Here is an 18,319-nt window from a genome sequence, read left to right on the forward strand (position 1 = left end):
GCAGCCCCAGACCAATAGGAAGAGGCTGTGATGAGAATCTCGGCGAATCGGGTTCTTGGGGGTCAGTTTAAGGGCTGGAAATTTTATATTTACCGACAAAGAAATAAAGGGAGACTAGTATAGACCTATTTCAAGCTACCGTATTTTTCAGAGTATAAGACGCACTTTTTCCCCCCCCTAAAAGAGGGTGAAAATTTGGGTGCGTCTTATACGCTGAATGTAGCCCGCCCACCCGCTGGCCCTCACCCTTCGGCCTCTGCCTCCGAGCAATTTGCCTCCTTGCAGCAAACAGCAAAGAGCCAGTTTCAGTTTCAGTTTAGCCTGATTAGCACAAGCAGCTGATTGTTGATTGGATCGGCCTCCCGACTCAGCTGTTTCAGGCTGCAGGGATTGCTACTGCCCGTGATCAAACTTCAGGTGCTTGGCACCTGAAGTATATTTACGGTGGTTGCAGCATCCGGGGGAGGTGATGTCATGTGATTGTTTGAGACTGTCGGGGAGATTCTGAGGAAGTTAATAGGGACAGGTGGATTTGTTTAATGACTGCGGGGAAACAGGTAATAAAATTGGAATATGACTCACTTACCAACCATATCACTTAGTGACAGAGGTTGTGGTTTCTATAGTCGTAAATCAAGGACTGCTTGTGCTGAACTCAGATGGCTATGAAAATATCAAGATGGCAGAAGCTGGACAGTGATTGACCAAGGGAGTGAATATTAACCCTGATGCTCCCTTTAGTATCCAGTGTTAAAGGACGTCCCCATACAAGCCTTTCACACATACGCAACCCCAACAACGCACACACGCACACACCCTGAGCTCCAACCTCCTGATACTGCAATTTAAGCTCTGCCGTCTTCCAGCCTCATGCTCCAAAAATAAAATATAGAAGGACGGATCCCCTTTTGCAATCCAAGGCTTTCTCCTATGTCCCGTCTCCCCGTTCCCATCTCCTCCCACCACCCAAAAATAAAACTCTCTTCTGCACAGCAGCATATGACAAAGTCACATTGGGAAGAGGTCCAAAGAAGCAGCTGGAAAGACAGGGCCGGACCACAGAAGCGGATACAGGGGGGAGGAGACGTGGGTGGGTGCTATCCACCGGTGCCTAGGCCCAAGCTCCTTCATCAGCCACACCAGATTCCACCGAACCCCCAGGACAATCCCCGAAGGAGGAGGAGAAGATGTTGTGGAAGGCCGCCCAGCCCCGGCGCTCGGACAGACCTCTGGTTGGGCTGTCCTTGGAAGAGGCGCTTCCTGTCGGAGCCTTCTGGGTTCCAGAAGCCTTGTAGTTGAGGGGAGTGGGGATTTTTGACGGAGTCTTGTCTGGTTGGGAGTCGGCGCGAGGTTTAATTTGCGGACGCAGCTTCAGTTTGTAGATGGAAGGCACGCGGTCGGGCTTCCTCAAGGACGACTGGGGACGGAGCACGACTTCTTCCAGGACAGGAGCCGAGGGGGATGTGCCGAGGGTCTCCAGGCCATCCTGGAGGGAGGATTCCTGCTCTGTGTGGGAAGGGACCGGCTCCCCAGTGGCCCAGGGGCTATCCACCAGAGTCTCGGCCAGCTCTAGACCTTCCTGGACTTCCTGGACGTCGTTGAGGCCCAGGTAGCAGTTGCTTTCATCCGACGAGCTCGAAAGCATGGGTTTCCTCCAACGGCTCCTTCGCTCACGGGAACCGGTTGAGTCCCAGAGCTCGGAAGCCTCCGTCGAGCCATTGTGGAAATCCACCAGCTCGGAACCTCCAGTCATCTGGTGGGCTGCCTTCCGCTTGGACTCCTCGGGTTGGAGACTGTATTTGCTGAAGACGTTGAGGGAGGAAGAGGAGGAGCTGGAGGAGCAGTAGGCGGAGTCAGCAGTCCCTTGGTCTGGATTCATGGGCAAGAGCCGGGCGCCATTGCAGGCCTGGTTGCCCGGATCCAACTCTTCGTCTATTTCCAAACCCATCATTTGAGAGTTGGCCAGGAATTCTTCCTCCAGACGCCGGTAGAGCTGCTGCTCCTGGCTCGGATCGAGGCGTAGCGGGGTGCGGAAAACCTGTGCCGTCACCTCCAACTCTTCTCCTAAAGTATCATCGGACTGCCTGGAAGGCCCGCTCTCCCCCAAATGGGGCTGCCTCACGGTCCCACGTTGTCCGGACAAGCAGGGCTGGCGCTGACGTCCTGGGCCCGGCGGAGGCATTCGGATGGCAGGATTGGCCATTTTTGTGGCGGGCAGGGAACCCCTGCGCTTGGTGGGGGCAGGGCTTCGGGAACCCACCGGGGTCAGGTGACCCCTTGCCGGGCTCTTGGTCCTGGGGGTGCTTCTTCCAGAGCCCCCGGCGTTCTCCTTGGGCTCGTCAGCTCGTGTCCAGGAATGTTGTCCATCCTTTGCTCGGCTGATAAGCAGCACGGGGTCTCCTCCAGGCCTTCCCTGGCTGCGGGCCCGGGGACGAGGGCTCTGCGGTCCAGGCTTGGTGGGCCGGCTTGTCACGCGAGGGCGGCCCCGTTCTTCTGGCTCAACCTTCCTAGGCACCGCCACGGTTTTCGGCAAGCTGAGACGGTCTCGCGACTGACTCCGGCTGGTTGGCGGCCGTTTGGGACTGGCGTGGAGCTGGGAGGCTGGGCCCTCGGAGATGCGCCTCCCAGCCTCCTTCCTGAGTGCCAGGCTGGCATCTTCGTTCCGCTTCCTTCCCAAGCTGGCACTGTGCCTAGAGGAGGAGGAGGAGGAATCGCTATCTCCGGAAAGACGCCGAGCTCTGGGGTTCCTGCAAGAAAGAAACGGCAGCCTTTCAAACACTTTACCCTTTTGCTCTCTGGATTTAAGTTTCTTTTTTTCTGATTCCTACATTTATTTCTATTTTACAGCAGCAAACAAAAAATAAAAAAATCAGGAGGAATCTGGAAGCTCCTTTCCAGACAAACCAGGGAAAACTTTCTGATTTTTTCATAACCTTGGGCTCCTAGTCTCTTTCAACCTCCTGTTCTGTTTTTCTGTCTACTCCGCCCTTTCCACTTAAAGTCCATTACGGAGCAATTAGTGGAATAGATAACCAGGAGAGCCTTCTCAGCTTTCCTTACTCATAGCTCTGGCTCAGAAAGCAGTCTGGAAAAAAACCTGTCATCACGTCAGGCGGCCTCCCTGCCTTATCCTGCTTCTGTGCTTCGAGTGAGTCATCCTTGGCTGCTCTTCTGTTTTCCCAACACCTGGCTCGGGGGTGGCTTCAACTTCTCTTCTGCTCTCTGTCTAGTCCAGGGGTCTCCGAAATTGGAAACTTTAAGACTTGTGTGTCTATGGAGATTCTCGGTCTTGGCGTACAGTTTCCTTGTATTTTTATGCAACAACTACAGTAACATTCAGCCAGTAGATGGCAGTTGGGATCCATGGTATATATCAGTGATGGCTAACCTTTTTGCTGTCGCTTGCCAAAAGCGGGAGAGCGCAGGGGGTGCGTGCGCACTTGCCCACACCCATAATTCAATGTGCCCCGTGCATGCGCACACAACCCCCCTGTGCTCCCCCACTTTTGGCACGCGATGGCACGGTGGGCCCGATAGCCCTGTTTTTTGCCCTTCCCAGGCTCCATATGCTTTCTAGGAGCCTGGGGAGGGTGAAAACGGCCTTCCCCATCCCCCTCCAGGCCCTCCAGAGGCTGGAAATGGCCCATTTCCCGACTTCCGGAAGGCCTGAAAATCAGCTGGCCGGCGCATGCATACGCACTGGAGCTGAGCTAGGGCAACGCTCACGTGCCCACAGATATGGCTCGGCATGCCACCTGTGACACACGTGCCATAGGTTCGCCATCACGGGTATATATTTAATGTCCTTTTGTTGAAAGAAAAGTTTCCTGTTTCCTGTTACAGTTAAAACAGTTAAGCAGTAAAGCACATGGTGACTGTACACTGTTTGATCTGTAGTGCTATATATAAACAGAATTTCTAACACTCAGTCATCCAGGTCATAGTTGTCTCAAAAGTGTTTTTTCAAAAGCCAGCTGGACTGTTTTTCCACCATTAAAAACCATCTTTCCAATCAGCTACCATGTTTCTACAGCGTCTTTCTGAACCCAGAAGGACATTTCTCCCAACAAACTTATGACAAGAACTTTATCCTGGCCTTCAAGATGCAACAACCCCTTTCGTCACTTCTTACCTGACTGAAAGATGGGAATCTCCCGTCTCCTGGTGGCCTTGGGATGGGCACCCCCTCAGAGGGCTGGCACCCCTCTGTCCTGACCCGCTACATTTTCCACTTGGTGGAGCCAGCGATCCCTGCCTCGGTGGGGTAGCCGTCCCAGACCTCTTGGTGGGAGGGCCGGGACGGTTTCCTTTGGGGTGAGTCAGTTCCCCCGCTCCAGCCAAGAGCCGTTTCTCCCCCAAGTGGTGGGTCTCGGAGACTTTATGATATAGACCCGTAGTTTCAGCCCGACGCTGAGCGGTGGGGCTGTTTGCCTGGGGACTGGCCAGACCGCTCGTCTTCTGAGGAGAGAAGCCGAGCCCGCGACTCTGGGTCAGACGGTGAGCTGCAAAAAAAACCCGAGAAAGAATATCCAAATAAATCATCCGGCACGGGTTCGAGAGATGGCAGCTGGCTTGAAAAATAACAGAAGAACATTGGATGTATAAAATCAACAGGTGGGAATAGATGTGCTCATATCTATCTATCTATCTATCTATCTATCTATCTATCTATCTATCTATCTATCTATCTATCATCTATCTATCTATATATCTATTATCTATTTATCCTCTATATCTATCTATCATCTATCTATCATCTATCTATTTATCATCTATCTATCTATCTATATCTATCTATCTATCTATCCTCTATATCTATCTATCTATCATCTATCTATCCTCTATATCTATCTATCTATCTATCATCTATCTATCTATCTATCCTCTATAGCTATCTATCTATCTATCTATCTATCTATCTATCTATCTATCTATCTATCTATCTATCCTCTATATCTATCTATCTATCTATCATCTATCTATCTATCTATCTATCCTCTATATCTATCTATCTATCTATCTATCTATCTATCTATCATCTATGATCTACCTCTACTATCTCTCTATCATCTCTCTATCATCCTATCTATCTTTATTCTATATCTATCTATCTATCTATCTATCTATCTATCTATCTATCTATCTATCTATCTATCATCTTGTCCGATGATGGATATGGAATAATAATAATAATAATAATAATAATAATAATAATAATAATATAAACAAATGGCTGATGGCTACAAACCACCAGGGGGCGCCATTGCAATGCTGCAACTCAACCAGCCATCCTGCTTGAGTCTCCAAGTTAGAAGCCTCCTTTTAATTATGTCATTTTTTTTGGATGAATATTGTTTCCTGTTGCCTTCTTCTCACAGAAAGCTTCCAAGTTAACTCCTTGGGGATACACGAGAGCGCATGAACTGGGCTCTTTTATAACACTGTAAACTAAAATCGCAGCACGGAATTTTTACACCTGCTTTACACCTGGAAGGAAAGTTTTTCATAACAACAGTATGGACCCTGATTCTCCATGCATGACACTTGCATTCCTTTCCTGGTGCCCGCCCTTTCTCTCCCCCCTCCCCGGTACTTACAGATGGAGGTACACCGGCACGGATCGTGCTTATCCAGATAGTGCTCCAACGTGTCCCAGCCGCCTCCTACTCGCACCATCACGTGACTGCGGAGAACCTAGGAAGAAATCAAATGAAAATAACATCTTCCAATGATGCCATTTTGGACGTTGCTTTGAGGACCAGCGCTGGACCAAATGACAGTCCGGTTTTACCCAATCTTGTGTCCAGCTCCCCCCGGAGATACGGAGGATCCAAGACTTACGCATCTTCCGCCGCGCCCTAAAAACGTTTTTATTCCAACAAGCTGGTCTGGCCTAACTCTCCCTTTTAAATTGGGTTTTAAATGTTTTACATAAATTGGATGTCTTAAATTGTTTTTTGAGCCCAAATTATTTAATCTATTTTTAATAGTTTTTAACTTTTGTATGTTATTTGTATTTTTATCTTGGCTGTTCACCGCCCTGAGTCCTCCGGGAGTAGGGCGGTATACAAATATGATAAATCAATAATAATAAATAAATGTACCAGAGCAGAAAAAAAAACCCCAGGTTTATAACAAGGAGTTGTGCGTTCTCATTTCCGCTGATATCATAAAACTTGAGTTGAATTTTGTTGGGTCCTGCCTAGGAGTAGTATTCGCTTACCTTCGCTACCGGTTCGCAAATGCGAGTCCGCCTTCCACACATGCACAGAGCGTCAAAAACGGGACGTGATGACATCCGGGCAGGTGGGCGGAGCCTCCCACAGCCGCCGCTACCGATTCGCCCGAACTGGATAGAACTGGCTGAATACCAGCACTCGTCCTGTCCTTACTCAAGGCGACGGTACTTTTCCAGGGCCGACCTGGAAACAGCGAAGGTCCGGTCGGGACAGCCCTCCCGAGCTCCGTTTCCTCTGGCAGAGGGTTGCAGGAGGACGTCACAGCCGAAAACGAAGCGTTTTCCCTGATAGACTTCCTGAAAACTACGACTTACTATCTTTTTTTCACATGGACGAATGTTTCAGCATTCCCACAATCACGTGATCCAACCGACTCACATTTATGACAGTTGCAGTGTCCCGGCCGGGGTCACGTGATCCCCTTTTGTGACAAAGATGACGGGGAAGCCGGATTCACTTAACAACCTTATCACTTAACGACCGCGGCAAGGAAAGTCGTAAAACGGGGCAAAACTCCCTGATTCAACTGCCTGGCTTTAACGATAGAAACGTTCGGATCAATCATTAGCCGTAAATTGAGGACTACCTGTATATTCTGAGGACTATTCGTGGAACATTTGCCCCCCCACTTTCCAATGGCTGCTTGTCGACTTTGGAACTCCTTGCCAAGGGAAAGAATAAGGCTTGGTTGCGAACCCTAAAGGATAAAGATTGCAATTTTGGTGCTTTTCTTTAAATAGCCTTGGTAGTACAGTGGTCTAAGGCACCCTGTTATTAAGCTGGTTATTAAGACCAGCTGCCTGCAATTACTGCAAGTTCGAATCTCACCAAGGCTCAAGGTTGACTCAGCCTTCCATCCTTTCTAAGGTAGGTAAATTGAGGACCCAGTTTGTGGGGGCAATAAGCTGACTTTGTATAAATATACAAAAGGATGAAGGCTATTGCTTAGCGCATTGTAAGCCGCCCTGAGTCTCCGGAGAAGGGCGGCATATAAATCAAATTTAAAAAAAAAAATAGACAATCACCGTCCCAAATCTCTCCATTTTAGAGCTTTGTCCTCGCTCGCCTGGCACACGCTATCAAACAGCAGCAGCTGGTGGTGTAAACCTATCTTTAAAAAAGCCAGCTCTATCATTAAGCAACGTACAACAGGACAACAATCCCCCTTGGGATAACATGAAAGGACAGGAGATTATTTTACATGATGACTTTTATTTTTTTTTTTATCCTAGCTCTTTTCGCGCTCGGACTTCAGGGATGAGTTTGCAGCCCTCCTTAAAACTGCAAAAAAAAACCCCAAACAACCTCCGCCATCGTAATGAATGAGAATTTGTCGTTCAAAACCTCTTCCATCCGCCATGCAAATTTCACTTTGATCTTAAGGGCTTAGGAAATTTAATCTGAAAGCCCGGGGAAGCGGAGAGAGAGGATAAAACTGGCCATTGAAGCGATTGCCAAGCCTTCTGGATCTCACACGCCCTTGCTTTCCGAGTGGTGATTTAAAGAAACGATGTCCTAGCAACATCCCGAACGCCAAGATTTAAGGCATGCACAACACCCCTCCTGCGCGAGCTGCACTGGCTTCCAGTGGTCTTCCGGGTGCGATTCAAGGTGCTGGTTACCACCTTTAAAGCGCTCCATGGCATAGGACCCGGGTACCTTCGAGACCGACTTCTGCCACCAATAGCCTCCCACCGGCCAGTTCGCTCCCACAGAGAGGGTCTCCTCAGGGTGTCATCGGCCAAGTTATGTCGGCTGGCGACACCCAGGGGGAGGGCCTTCTCTGTGGGAGCCCCAGCCCTGTGGAATGAACTGCCCCCGGAAATACGTAAGGTCTCCAACCTCCGGGTATTTCGCTGTGCACTCAAGACCCTGTTGTTCCGCCAGGCTGGGCTATCAACATAATAATTTTAAATTGGGTGTTTTAAATTTCTGGGGTTTTAAATTGAGCCGAATTATTTAATAATTTTAAATTATTTTAATTGATGTTTGTCTTGTGCTTTTAATAGGCTGTAAACCGCCCTGAGTCCTTCGGGAGAAGGGCGGTATAGAAATAAAATTCTTCTTATTATTATTACTATTATTATTAACACGGAGAGGTTGTGAGGCTTTTTATCAAATCTAGAAATCTTGGCGGCAGCTTAGCAGCCCTGCAGAAACAGGCGCTTTTCGATGGGAAATGTGCATGCCAGGTGCTTCGTTTTGAAATGGAGTTGGGGTCAGTCGAAACAGGGCATCTCTCGCTGTGTTTCCCGCGCATATTTCCTGGAAACATGAGCTGAGCACACGCCATGATGCATCCGTTCCTTCCAAAATTTCGTAATGGTTCCATCAGGCAGGATGCTTATGGGTCCTGCGTTCAAACTGTGCTCCATTGGGCGCCCGATCTCCCTAGGTAAAGCCAGAAAACGCCAGCAATGGGGCTTGTTGAGCATCTGAACGGGTGTAAACCAGTGATGGGATTCAAATAATTTAACAACCGGTTCTCTGCCCTAATGAACCAGCTGGATAGGCGTGGCTCGGTGGTCATGTGACTGAGTGGGTGTGGCCAACTCAACGTCACTCACGTCGACGGGCGCTTCGCCTTAGCTGTTACAATGTAATAAGGGTTAACCCTAGAGGCAGTTTCTTGTAAGCAGGGCGATAAAGATTAGGCTAGAAACACCACCAGAATGTTTCCTTCCTGCCTTCCTTACAGGATTAGCCCCTGTAAAGTGGGGGAAAAAAAACAAAACAAGATTTTTTTTCCAAAAACCGGTTCTCCGAACTGCTTAGAAAGTTAACAACCGGTTCTCCAGAATCGGTGCGAACCGGATGAATCCCACCACTGAGGTAAACCAACTTTAGAAGAGCTCAGGGTTGAATTGCGGGGTAATTGGCGGTCTCTGAGCTTGGTGATTTTCTTGCAGACATTTCATTACCCTACTAGATAACATAATCAGTAATAGAAAGGAGTGGGCTTTAAGAGAAGGAGGTAGGGGGGAGGACAACTGCGAGGTCCTTGGTGTTCTCTGAGTCTGCTGCTTTTCTTGCAGACGTCTCCTCACCCTCCTAAGTAACATCATCAGTGCTAAGGAAATACCTGCAAGAAAACCACCAAGCTCAGAAAAATACCAAGGAACACACCCGTTCCCCCCCCCCCATCATCCATCTTTCCTCCACCTGGCCCCAGCCAGATGGGCTGGACTACAACTCCTCTCGTCCACAGCCTGCACGGCTTAATCTTTCCAAGCCGGCCTTCCCCAGGGCCCGCCTGCGTCTTAACGAATCTCAGTTCGAGATCTTTGCAAGGGGCCAAAAAAAATAAAATAAATCTCTCTGCAAACGCACAGGCTTAGGTGGTGCAAAAATAGAGCTGTAGGAAGGTCCGGGGTGTGTGTGTCTCTGTGTGTGTGTGTGTGTGTGTAAAATCAAAACTGTGGCTGGAACTGTGCAATAGACATGGGGGAGGGGGTGGGGATGAAGGAACCCCCCCTTTTTGGGGGGGGCAAGGGGACTCCGCCGGGCTGCAAAGATCGAAGAAAGCAATGGATTTTTGCAAGGAAAAAAAGGAGAGGGATTGCCACGGCTAGCCTGAGAATCAGGCCACGAATAAGGCAGAGAGCTTTTAAAACCCATCCAAGGATCAGCCCTGGCCTGATTTCTCCCCCCGTTGCTCTGGGTCAACCCCGGTTCCCTTCCCTAGTAGTTCCCCCCTCCCTCCCTTCAACTCCCCGGCTTAAATAAATCTGTGTCAGATGATCCGTGGCTCTGACGTGGCTGGTAATGCTTGCCCAGACTCTCCGGTGCTGCTCAGCTCCTTCGCCCTCTCCGGTTTTGCCAATTTTATTTATTTATTTATTTATTTATTTATTTATTTATTTATTTATTTATTTGTTTGTTTGTTTATTTGTTTATTTGTTTGTTTGTTTTATTAGATTTATATACCGCCCTACTCCCGAAGGACTCAGGGCAGTGAACAGGCACAGATACATAGATACAAAAGTTAAAAACCATAATGAAAACCAGATTAAATAATTTAGCCCGAGACAATTAAAAAAAATCCCAATAATTTAAAACAGATTAAAATTTCGATTTAAAAGAATTTTAAAACAGGGAAGAAAATTAGGCCAGGCCGGCTTGCTGGAATAGGAGAGTCTTAAGAGCACGGCGCAAATTTAAAAGTAATTAAAATTATTAAATAATTGGCTCCATTATAAAAAAAAAAACCCAAATTTAAAATCCCATATTTAAAGCCAATTAAAATCTTTACATTGATCGCCCGGCCTGGTGGAACAACAAGGTTTTGATTACGTGGCCGTGGCTGCCTTTGGCCAATGCTGTATATTTCTGGAAGAAAACTCTTCTAATTCCGAAGGGGAGGGGGATTTGGGGGGGGGGAAGGGGTAGGCAGCGTGGCATAAATGCAGAATGCAGCCCCCTCCCCTTCCTAAGACAGCTGGAACGAGTCTATTTGCCTGAATTGCTGGGTGGCTCAAACAGCCACATAATGAAGGACGACTTTTGCAAAAAGGGTTCATTAACCTTCTGCAGATGCTTTGCTAGAAACATCTGTTTCCTGCTGTTCGTCGGCCATGTGAAAATGAGCACAGCTGCCTCCTTATTTTTTTCCCCGTATACCGTGATTTTTTTTATTTTTAAAAAAAGCCTATATTTATATACATATTTATATATTTTTTTCTATAAAATATAGCATTTTATTTTAAAAAATCCTATATTTATATATATTTTTTCCTATAAAAATATAGCATTTTATTTAAAAAAGCCTATATTTATAAAAAGATTTATATATATTTTTTCCTATAAAAATATAGCATTTTATTTAAAAAAGCCTATATTTATAAAAAGATTTATATATATTTTTTCCTATAAAAATATAGCATTTTATTTTAAAAAGCCTATATTTATAAAAATATTTATATATATTTTTTCCTATAAAAATATAGCATTTTATTTAAAAAATCCTATATTTATAAAAAGATTTATATATTTTTTCCCTATCAAAATATAGCATTTTATTTAAAAAATCCTATATTTATAATAATATTTATATATTGTTTTTCCTATCAAAATATAGGATTTTATTTTTAAAAAATCCTATATTTATAAAAAAAAAAAAGATAGGAGGAAGCATGGAAGAAAATCTCAGGTTATCCTGTCTTCCTCTATCTAGGTGCTTTTTTTTTTTTTTCTTTTCAAGAGGCACTTGAAACTTTCTTGCTTTTTTCTTTGAAGACGTTTCGCTTCTCCTCCGGGAAGCTTCGTCAGTTCTGACTGGATGGTGGGTAGAAGGGAAGGATTTATATTCCTTGCAGATAGCTGGTCATTTGCATTTCTTTTTCGAGAGGCGTTGAGGCCGCTTGGAGGTTGATCGCAGTCATCGATGTGAAAATGGCCATAAGTCACTTTTTCCAGTGCCGTTGTAACGTCAAACGGACACTAAATGGATTGTTGTACGTCGAGGACTATCTGTATTTTAAGAAGCGTCCACGCGTATTAAAAAAAACAAGACCGTCTTAATGTTGCCTTCCAATTCCCGGCATTGAATTAACTACGATCTGCCTCAGTTTATGGATTTGTGCTTCCCATTCTTTATTATTGTTTCTGCAATGAAATATTTATGTCAATTATGTCTGACGGCTGGGGGAAAAAAAAATATTTGGAGATCTGCGGGAAGGAGATTTTGCGGAAGGAGATTTCAGGGCGAGGCAGAACGAAAAGAGACAAGGAAAGAACAGCCTCGGGCGCTGAAAAAACCCGAAACAAATAAACCGAACAATGATAGTTTGTTGTTGTCATTTTCAGTCGCAAAAGATTCATCTCAGAACAGATCCGGAAGCTTTTCAAGGACAGTTTGGACTTCGGTCAAATTATAATATGGTTTTTTTTTTTCAATGCACTACCAAGGAGAGGAATAGGCAGAAAATGGGAGATTTATTGATCTGGAACTGACCATCTCTTGTGATATTCCAGGCTGCCTAAACAAGTTTTTTTCTGGCTGGGGAATTCTGGGAATTGAAGTCCACGCGTCTTAAAGTTGCTAAGTTTGAGAATCATTGGACTAGGATAATTTCTAAACAGAAATTAGAAGTTTGAAGGGGTGGTAACGGAAGGATTTATACACCTTGCAGATAGCTGGTCATTTGCATCCTTTTAGAGAGTCATTGAGGCCACCAGTGGACTGCTGGTTTGAAAGAGGGGTCAAAGAGGCCATCTATGCCCTCCCTCAAGAGAGGGGGAGGGATATGACATCATCAACATGGTCCTTTCAGCAATTCCAAGGCTCCCCACCCATTTGCACCACTCAGGTGACCCTGAGGACACAGAGAAACCTCCAAGTGGCCTCAACAGCTTTCTAAAAGGATGCAAATGACCAACTCTCTGCAAGGAGTATCAATCCTTCCATTCCTCACCATCCAGTCAGAGCTGAAGAAGCTTCTTGGATGAGAAGTGAAATGTCTTCAAAGAAAAAACTCCAGTTGCCTCTTGGAGAAAAAAAAAAGCACTTTTCCGATTCCATCGCCTAGATAAAAGGAGGCTGGCTTTGCTTTGGAGAAGCCAGCCTGGCTAGCTGAGGAGGATGGGTGTTGTAGTTGCAGGATGGCAGCAAGAGCGAGCGAGCAGGCCGTGAGAGGCACGCGGAGTTTCCCCCCCACCTCTGAATCCAAGACAGAATTAAGAAAAATGAGGGTCAGAACGATGGGAAAAGGGGCAGAGAGAGAGAGAGAGTAGTCGCAGGCGATCTTACTCGGACGAAGATGAGCGCGTTGGAGTCTCCGACTTGGTATTTGCCCTCCGAGACTTTGATCATGGGAAACTGCGACGGGCAGGTACAATGGCCCAGGATTTCTCTTACCTGGAAAGGAAGAAAACAAACATGGTTGGAGAAACAGAGGCAAAACAAACCGGTTAAATTGGGCTGCAAATAGGTAGTACTCGACTTAACAACAGTTCGTTTAGCAGCCCGTTCAAAGCAGAGGTGGTATTCACCCGGTTCGGGCAAACCGGTAGGGGCGACTGCGGGTGGGGCCGCCCACTCACCCCGGCGGGAAGACATTCTATTTAGCTACGTTTTTGAGGCCGGGGACATGCGCAGAAGGCTGAGCGCATGGACGGAAGGCGCCTGCGCAAGGGGGCGAACCGGTGGTAAGCATTTCTGAAACCCACCGCTGATTTCATTGGCGCTGGGAAAAAGCGACTTATGACTGTTTTTCACACTTACGACCGTTGCAGGATTCCCCCCACGGTCACGTGTTCCAATAGGTGGGCGGAGCCTCCCGCCGGTTTTACTACCGGTTCTATAGAACCGGACAGAACCAGGAGTAACCTACCACCAGTCACGTGTTCTCATTTTGCGACCTTTCCCGACGAGCCGAATCAATGTGGGAAGCCAGATTCGCTTATAACAACCGTGTGGGACTTAGGAACTGCCGTGATTCCACTTAACAACGGTGGAGAGAAAGGTCGTAAAACGGGGAGGGGGAAACTCACTGAACCAACGTCTCGCTCAGCAACCGAAACGTTGGGATCAATTGTGGCTGTAAATCGAGGACTATTTGTACAAAATTCTCCACGGGTGTCAACTTTTTTTAAAAAAAAAATAAAAATTAACAGAATAAAAACAATACCAATTTGGAAAAGTCCAGAAAGTGACAAGCAAGCAAAAAAGGATAAAGAGAAAAATAGATGGGCAGGACAAGAAACAACGGATGGAAACTAATCAAAGAGAGACGCAACCTGTAAGTAAGGAGAAACTTCCTAACGGTGAGGACAATCAACCAGTGGAACAGCTGGCCACCAGAAGTCGTGGGGTGCTCCATCACCGGAGATTTTTAAGAAGAGACTGGACAGCCACGTGATTGAAATGGTCTAGGGCAGGGATCTGCAACCTTAAACACTCAAAGAGCCATTCGGACCCGTTTCCCACAGAAAAGAAAACACCGGGAGCCACAAAAACCCTTCCCGTGCCTGACGATTTCTCGAGCGGCCACAAAACTAGCATATGTAGTCGAATTAAACGTTCTGTTTTCTTCTGAAACTTTTCTTTTCTTGGATTGTATCGATGGTTATCGAAAAGCTCAATAAATCGCGTGCCGGCGGGTGTCGCACATTGGCGGTTGTGACGCATATTTTGAGTGACAGGGAGCCGCAGCAGAGGGGTGAAAGAGCCACATGCGGCTCCAGAGCTGCAGGTTGCTGACTCCTGGTCTAAGGTCTCCTGCTTTTTATTTTTATTTTATTTTATTTTGAATTTGTATACCGCCCTTCTCCCTGAGGACTCAGGGCGGTGAACAGACAAATAGAAACATCAAATACAAATATTAAAATACAGTTAAAAGATGTATATAAATTTGGCTTGAGCAGGAAGCTGGATTAGATGACCTCCAAGGTCCCTTCCAGTTCATTCATTCTAATTCTAAAAGATGTAAAGAACGAGAAAGAAAGAAAGAAAAAAACCCAGTGGTATTGAAGTGGCTTTTAATCCCTTTTTTTTTTAGAGCACTTACAAATGCATTTATGTGTATGTTATCTTCTCTCTCTAAGCTGATATCATCACTTCCTTCTTCCCATTGTCAGCTCTTCTAATCTCCAAACCCATAAATCACAAGATGATGATGATGATTATTATTATTATTATTATTATTATTATTATTATTTTTTTTTTTTTCCAGGGTGTCACCTTCGGCCTCTGCATTCGTCCATAATAATAATAATAACAGCAAGAATGAAAACCATCCAAGAGCCTTGATGGTACAGTGGTTTAATGCACCCTGTTATTAACACAGCTGCCTGCAATTACTGCAGGTTCGAATCTCGCCAGGCTCAAGGTTGACTCAGCCTTCCATCCTTTCTAAGGTAGGTGAAATGAGGACCCAGTTTGTGGGGGCAATAAGCTGACTTTGTATAAATATACAAAAGAATGAAGGCTTTTGCTTAACGCACTGTAAGCCGCCCTGAGTCTCCGGAGAAGGGCGGCATATAAATCAAATTTTTTTTAAAAAAAAAAACACCTTGTGAAAAATTTGCTCGCTCAAGTATTTATTGCTTAATTAACGTTGCTTGTTGAAAAATTTCTTTCCAAAAGGGCCCGGAGCTACGGGTCTATGGTTATCAGCCACTTCCAGTGTTTACGTAAGATTATTCTCGCCTCTTTGCCAATTCCAGGATTCAATTATTGGGTTTTATTAGTCGGCCTCCCTTAAAACTACTACCTGGAGACTCGGGGAAAGTGAGGTCATTGTTTTTGAAAGCAGGCACAAGGGAGAAAAGCAAGTTCCCGGTGGGAAAAGGAACAATTTTCCTTTTTTTTTTTCTTTTTTTTCCCTTCCCCTCCCCTTGGATGGAACAAAATTGATCAGCGGAATTTTCCAAGTTTGGGAGAGTTTTTTGTTTTTTTTTTACGAGCAGAGGAAACAGAAAACAAAGGAAAAGTTTTTGGGGTTTTTTTTCCCCCTCTGTTCATTTGAAAGAGGGAAAGGAAAGAAAGCAACTTAATTTTTCCACATTTGGTGCATTCATAGATGCCCAACACAAGGGGAAAAACAAAAAACTGTCTGGGCTGATCCAAGAAATATTGAGTTAGGGCGGAGGGAGAGAGACGGCAAAGTCCAGTTCGTGTGTTGTCTTAAATTCTGTGTCCACTTTAAGGCAGGTGGACTTCAACTCCCAGAAATCCCTACCTAGCGTGGAATTCTGGGAGATGAAGTCCGCCCCAGATGGCTGGGGAATTCTGGGAGACCAGTAAAGGAAAATATTTGGAGCTCAGGGTTGAAATGAAGGGGGTCCTTGGTGCTCTCTGAGGTTGGTGCTTTTCTTTTGATTGTTTTCTTGCGGTCATTTCATGACAAAACTAGGTAACATCATCAGTGCTAGAAGGGAATGGGGTTGGCGGGGACCAGGAGGAAGAGGAGGAGGAGGAAGAGGAGGAGGAGGACAGTGGGATTCTTGGTGCTCTCTGAGCTTGATTGTTTTCTTGTGGTTGTTTCATGACCAAATTAAGTAACATTATCAGTGCTAGAAGGGAATGGGGTTGGCGGGGACGAGGAGGAGGAGGAGGAGGAAGAGGAGGAGGAAGAGGAGGAGGAAGATGTGGAAGAGGAAGAGGAAGAGGAGGAAGAGGAAGAGGAGGAAGAGGAAGAGGTGGAAGAGGAAGAGGAGGAAGAGGAGGAAGAGGAAGAGGAGGAAGAGGTGGAAGAGGAAGAGGAGAAAGAGGAGGAGGAAGAGGAGGAGGAGGAGGGAGAGCAGGAAGAGGAGGAAGAAGAGGAGGAGGAGGGGGGGAAGAAGGAGGAAGAGGAGGGGAAGGAGGAGGAAGAGGAGGGGAAGGAGGAGGAGGAGGAGGAGGAGGGGAAGAAGGAGGAAGAGGAGGGGAAGGAGGAGGAGGAGGAGGGGAAGAAGGAAGAGGAGGAGGAGGGGAAGAAGGATGGGGAGGAGGAGGAGGATTGTGGAGTCCTTGGTGTTCTCTGAGCTTGCTGGTTTCCTTGCAGACGTATCATGACCCAAACTAAGTCACACCATCAGTGCCAGCCCTGATGATGTTACCTAGATTGGGTCACGAAACGTCAGCAAAAAAACCACCAACCTCAGAGAGCCCCAGCGGCCTCTCAAGGGGAGATACCAACTTCTGCTTCTTGCTCTTCGGCCACGTTCAGCCCCTGTCAGCTGAGTCCAGCATCCCCAACGGGGGGAAAACCCATTTGCCTCTGCAGAATCCCTGAGAAAAGGGCTCACCTGGCCTCGTGTGACCTGAATTGGTGACCCGAACGATTTCTTTCCCACCGAAAGAGAGAGGAAGCGGCTGAGGGTGTTCCCAGTTCCTGCCCCAGTTTAACCCATGCCCATAAAAGCAAAGCGTTGGGCAGACAGCCGGAGCCTTACGAAGCGGGAAAAAATGTCAAGGCATCCCATTTCCAAACAACCCAGCCGGATGGAAAGTGGATTAATCTTTTATATCCATCCACGGACACGCGACAAGCGATCCCCTCCGGTTTACGCGCAGATGTGCCAGGAGCAGGATGGAGGGGAGAGAGAAGACAAGAGACGAAATCCTCTGAATTATCTGCTTCCATGGAGACCCTGGACTTCGGCCCCTTTCGCTGCCAAGACAAAAATCTCAAGGCGTTTAATACAGAATAAACAGAGTTGGGAGGGACCTTAGAGATCTTCTAGTCCAACCCCCAGCTTAGGCAGGAAACCCTACACCACTTCAGACAAATGGTTATCCAATCTCTTCTTCTTTTTTTTTTTTTTAATTGGAAAAGTTTTAAAACAAACACAATTTCCCCACAACCCTCCCCCCCCAACCCCCCTCCCCCTCCCCGACTTCCCAGAGCAGAACACAAGGTATTTCTATTAACTTTTAACAATAAACTAAATTGCTTAACCAATCGTTAAACTAACACCCCCTAAAAAAAAATTCTTAACCCCCCTTAGATAAAATCCTACTTCTTAGACATGAAACTTCTAATATCACTTATACCAACCTCTTCTTAAAAACTTCCAGTGTTGGAGCCATTCACAATTTCTGGTGGCAAGTCGTTCCACTGATTAGTTATTTATTTATTGGTTCAACTTGTATGCCGCCTTTCTCCGAAGACTCAAAGTGTCTTACAATGCGTTAAGCAATAGCCTTCATACTTTTGTATATACCTGCTTAGTAGGGCTTTCGCCCCCCCCCCCCCAAAGCAGTGTTCTTTTTTTTATACAAAGTCAGCTTATTGCCCCCACCATCCGGGTCCTCATTTTACCTACCTCGGAAGGATGGAAGGCTGAGTCAACCTTGAGCCTGGTGAGATTTGAACTTGTAGTAATTGCAGGCAGCTGGTGTTACTTAACAGCACTTTAGTCTGCTGCGCCACCATGGCTTATTTTGGGTTGGCTGGCTGGGGAATTCTGGGAGTTTAACGTCCACTACATGTTAAAGTGGCCACATTTGAAAAAATACTGCCGTAATCGATTCACGACTTTTTATCGTGAGCCATCCTAATGTGGCTCAGGTTTCTCCCGGCCTCCTCTTTCAGTGCAAAGTAAGCCATTACAAAAAAATCAACCAGAAAAATCAAACGGTTGCCCGAATTGGGGGG

At 46.4% G+C, this 18,319-nt stretch overlaps 1 protein-coding gene across 1 annotated transcript in view; it reads right to left on the bottom strand.

Moving 5' to 3' along the window:
• Positions 1–304: 304 nt before the first annotated feature.
• The window catches only part of GAS2L1 (growth arrest specific 2 like 1), a 26,593-nt gene continuing 8,578 nt past the window's right edge, over positions 305–18,319 (bottom strand). Inside the window, exons 2-5 of the mRNA XM_070950878.1 lie at positions 12,988–13,095; positions 5,598–5,694; positions 4,133–4,502; positions 305–2,747 (exon numbers count right to left, since the gene is read on the bottom strand). Coding sequence (XP_070806979.1) covers positions 1,112–2,747; positions 4,133–4,502; positions 5,598–5,694; positions 12,988–13,095 — 2,211 coding nt within the window. The 3' untranslated portion in view covers positions 305–1,111. The remainder of the gene's footprint in view (positions 2,748–4,132; positions 4,503–5,597; positions 5,695–12,987; positions 13,096–18,319) is intronic.

The sequence above is a fragment of the Pituophis catenifer genome, unplaced genomic scaffold, assembly GCF_029215685.1.
Source record: "Pituophis catenifer annectens isolate HBS135680 unplaced genomic scaffold, rPitCat1.0.hap2 SCAF_10, whole genome shotgun sequence".
Lineage (NCBI taxonomy): Eukaryota > Metazoa > Chordata > Lepidosauria > Squamata > Colubridae > Pituophis > Pituophis catenifer.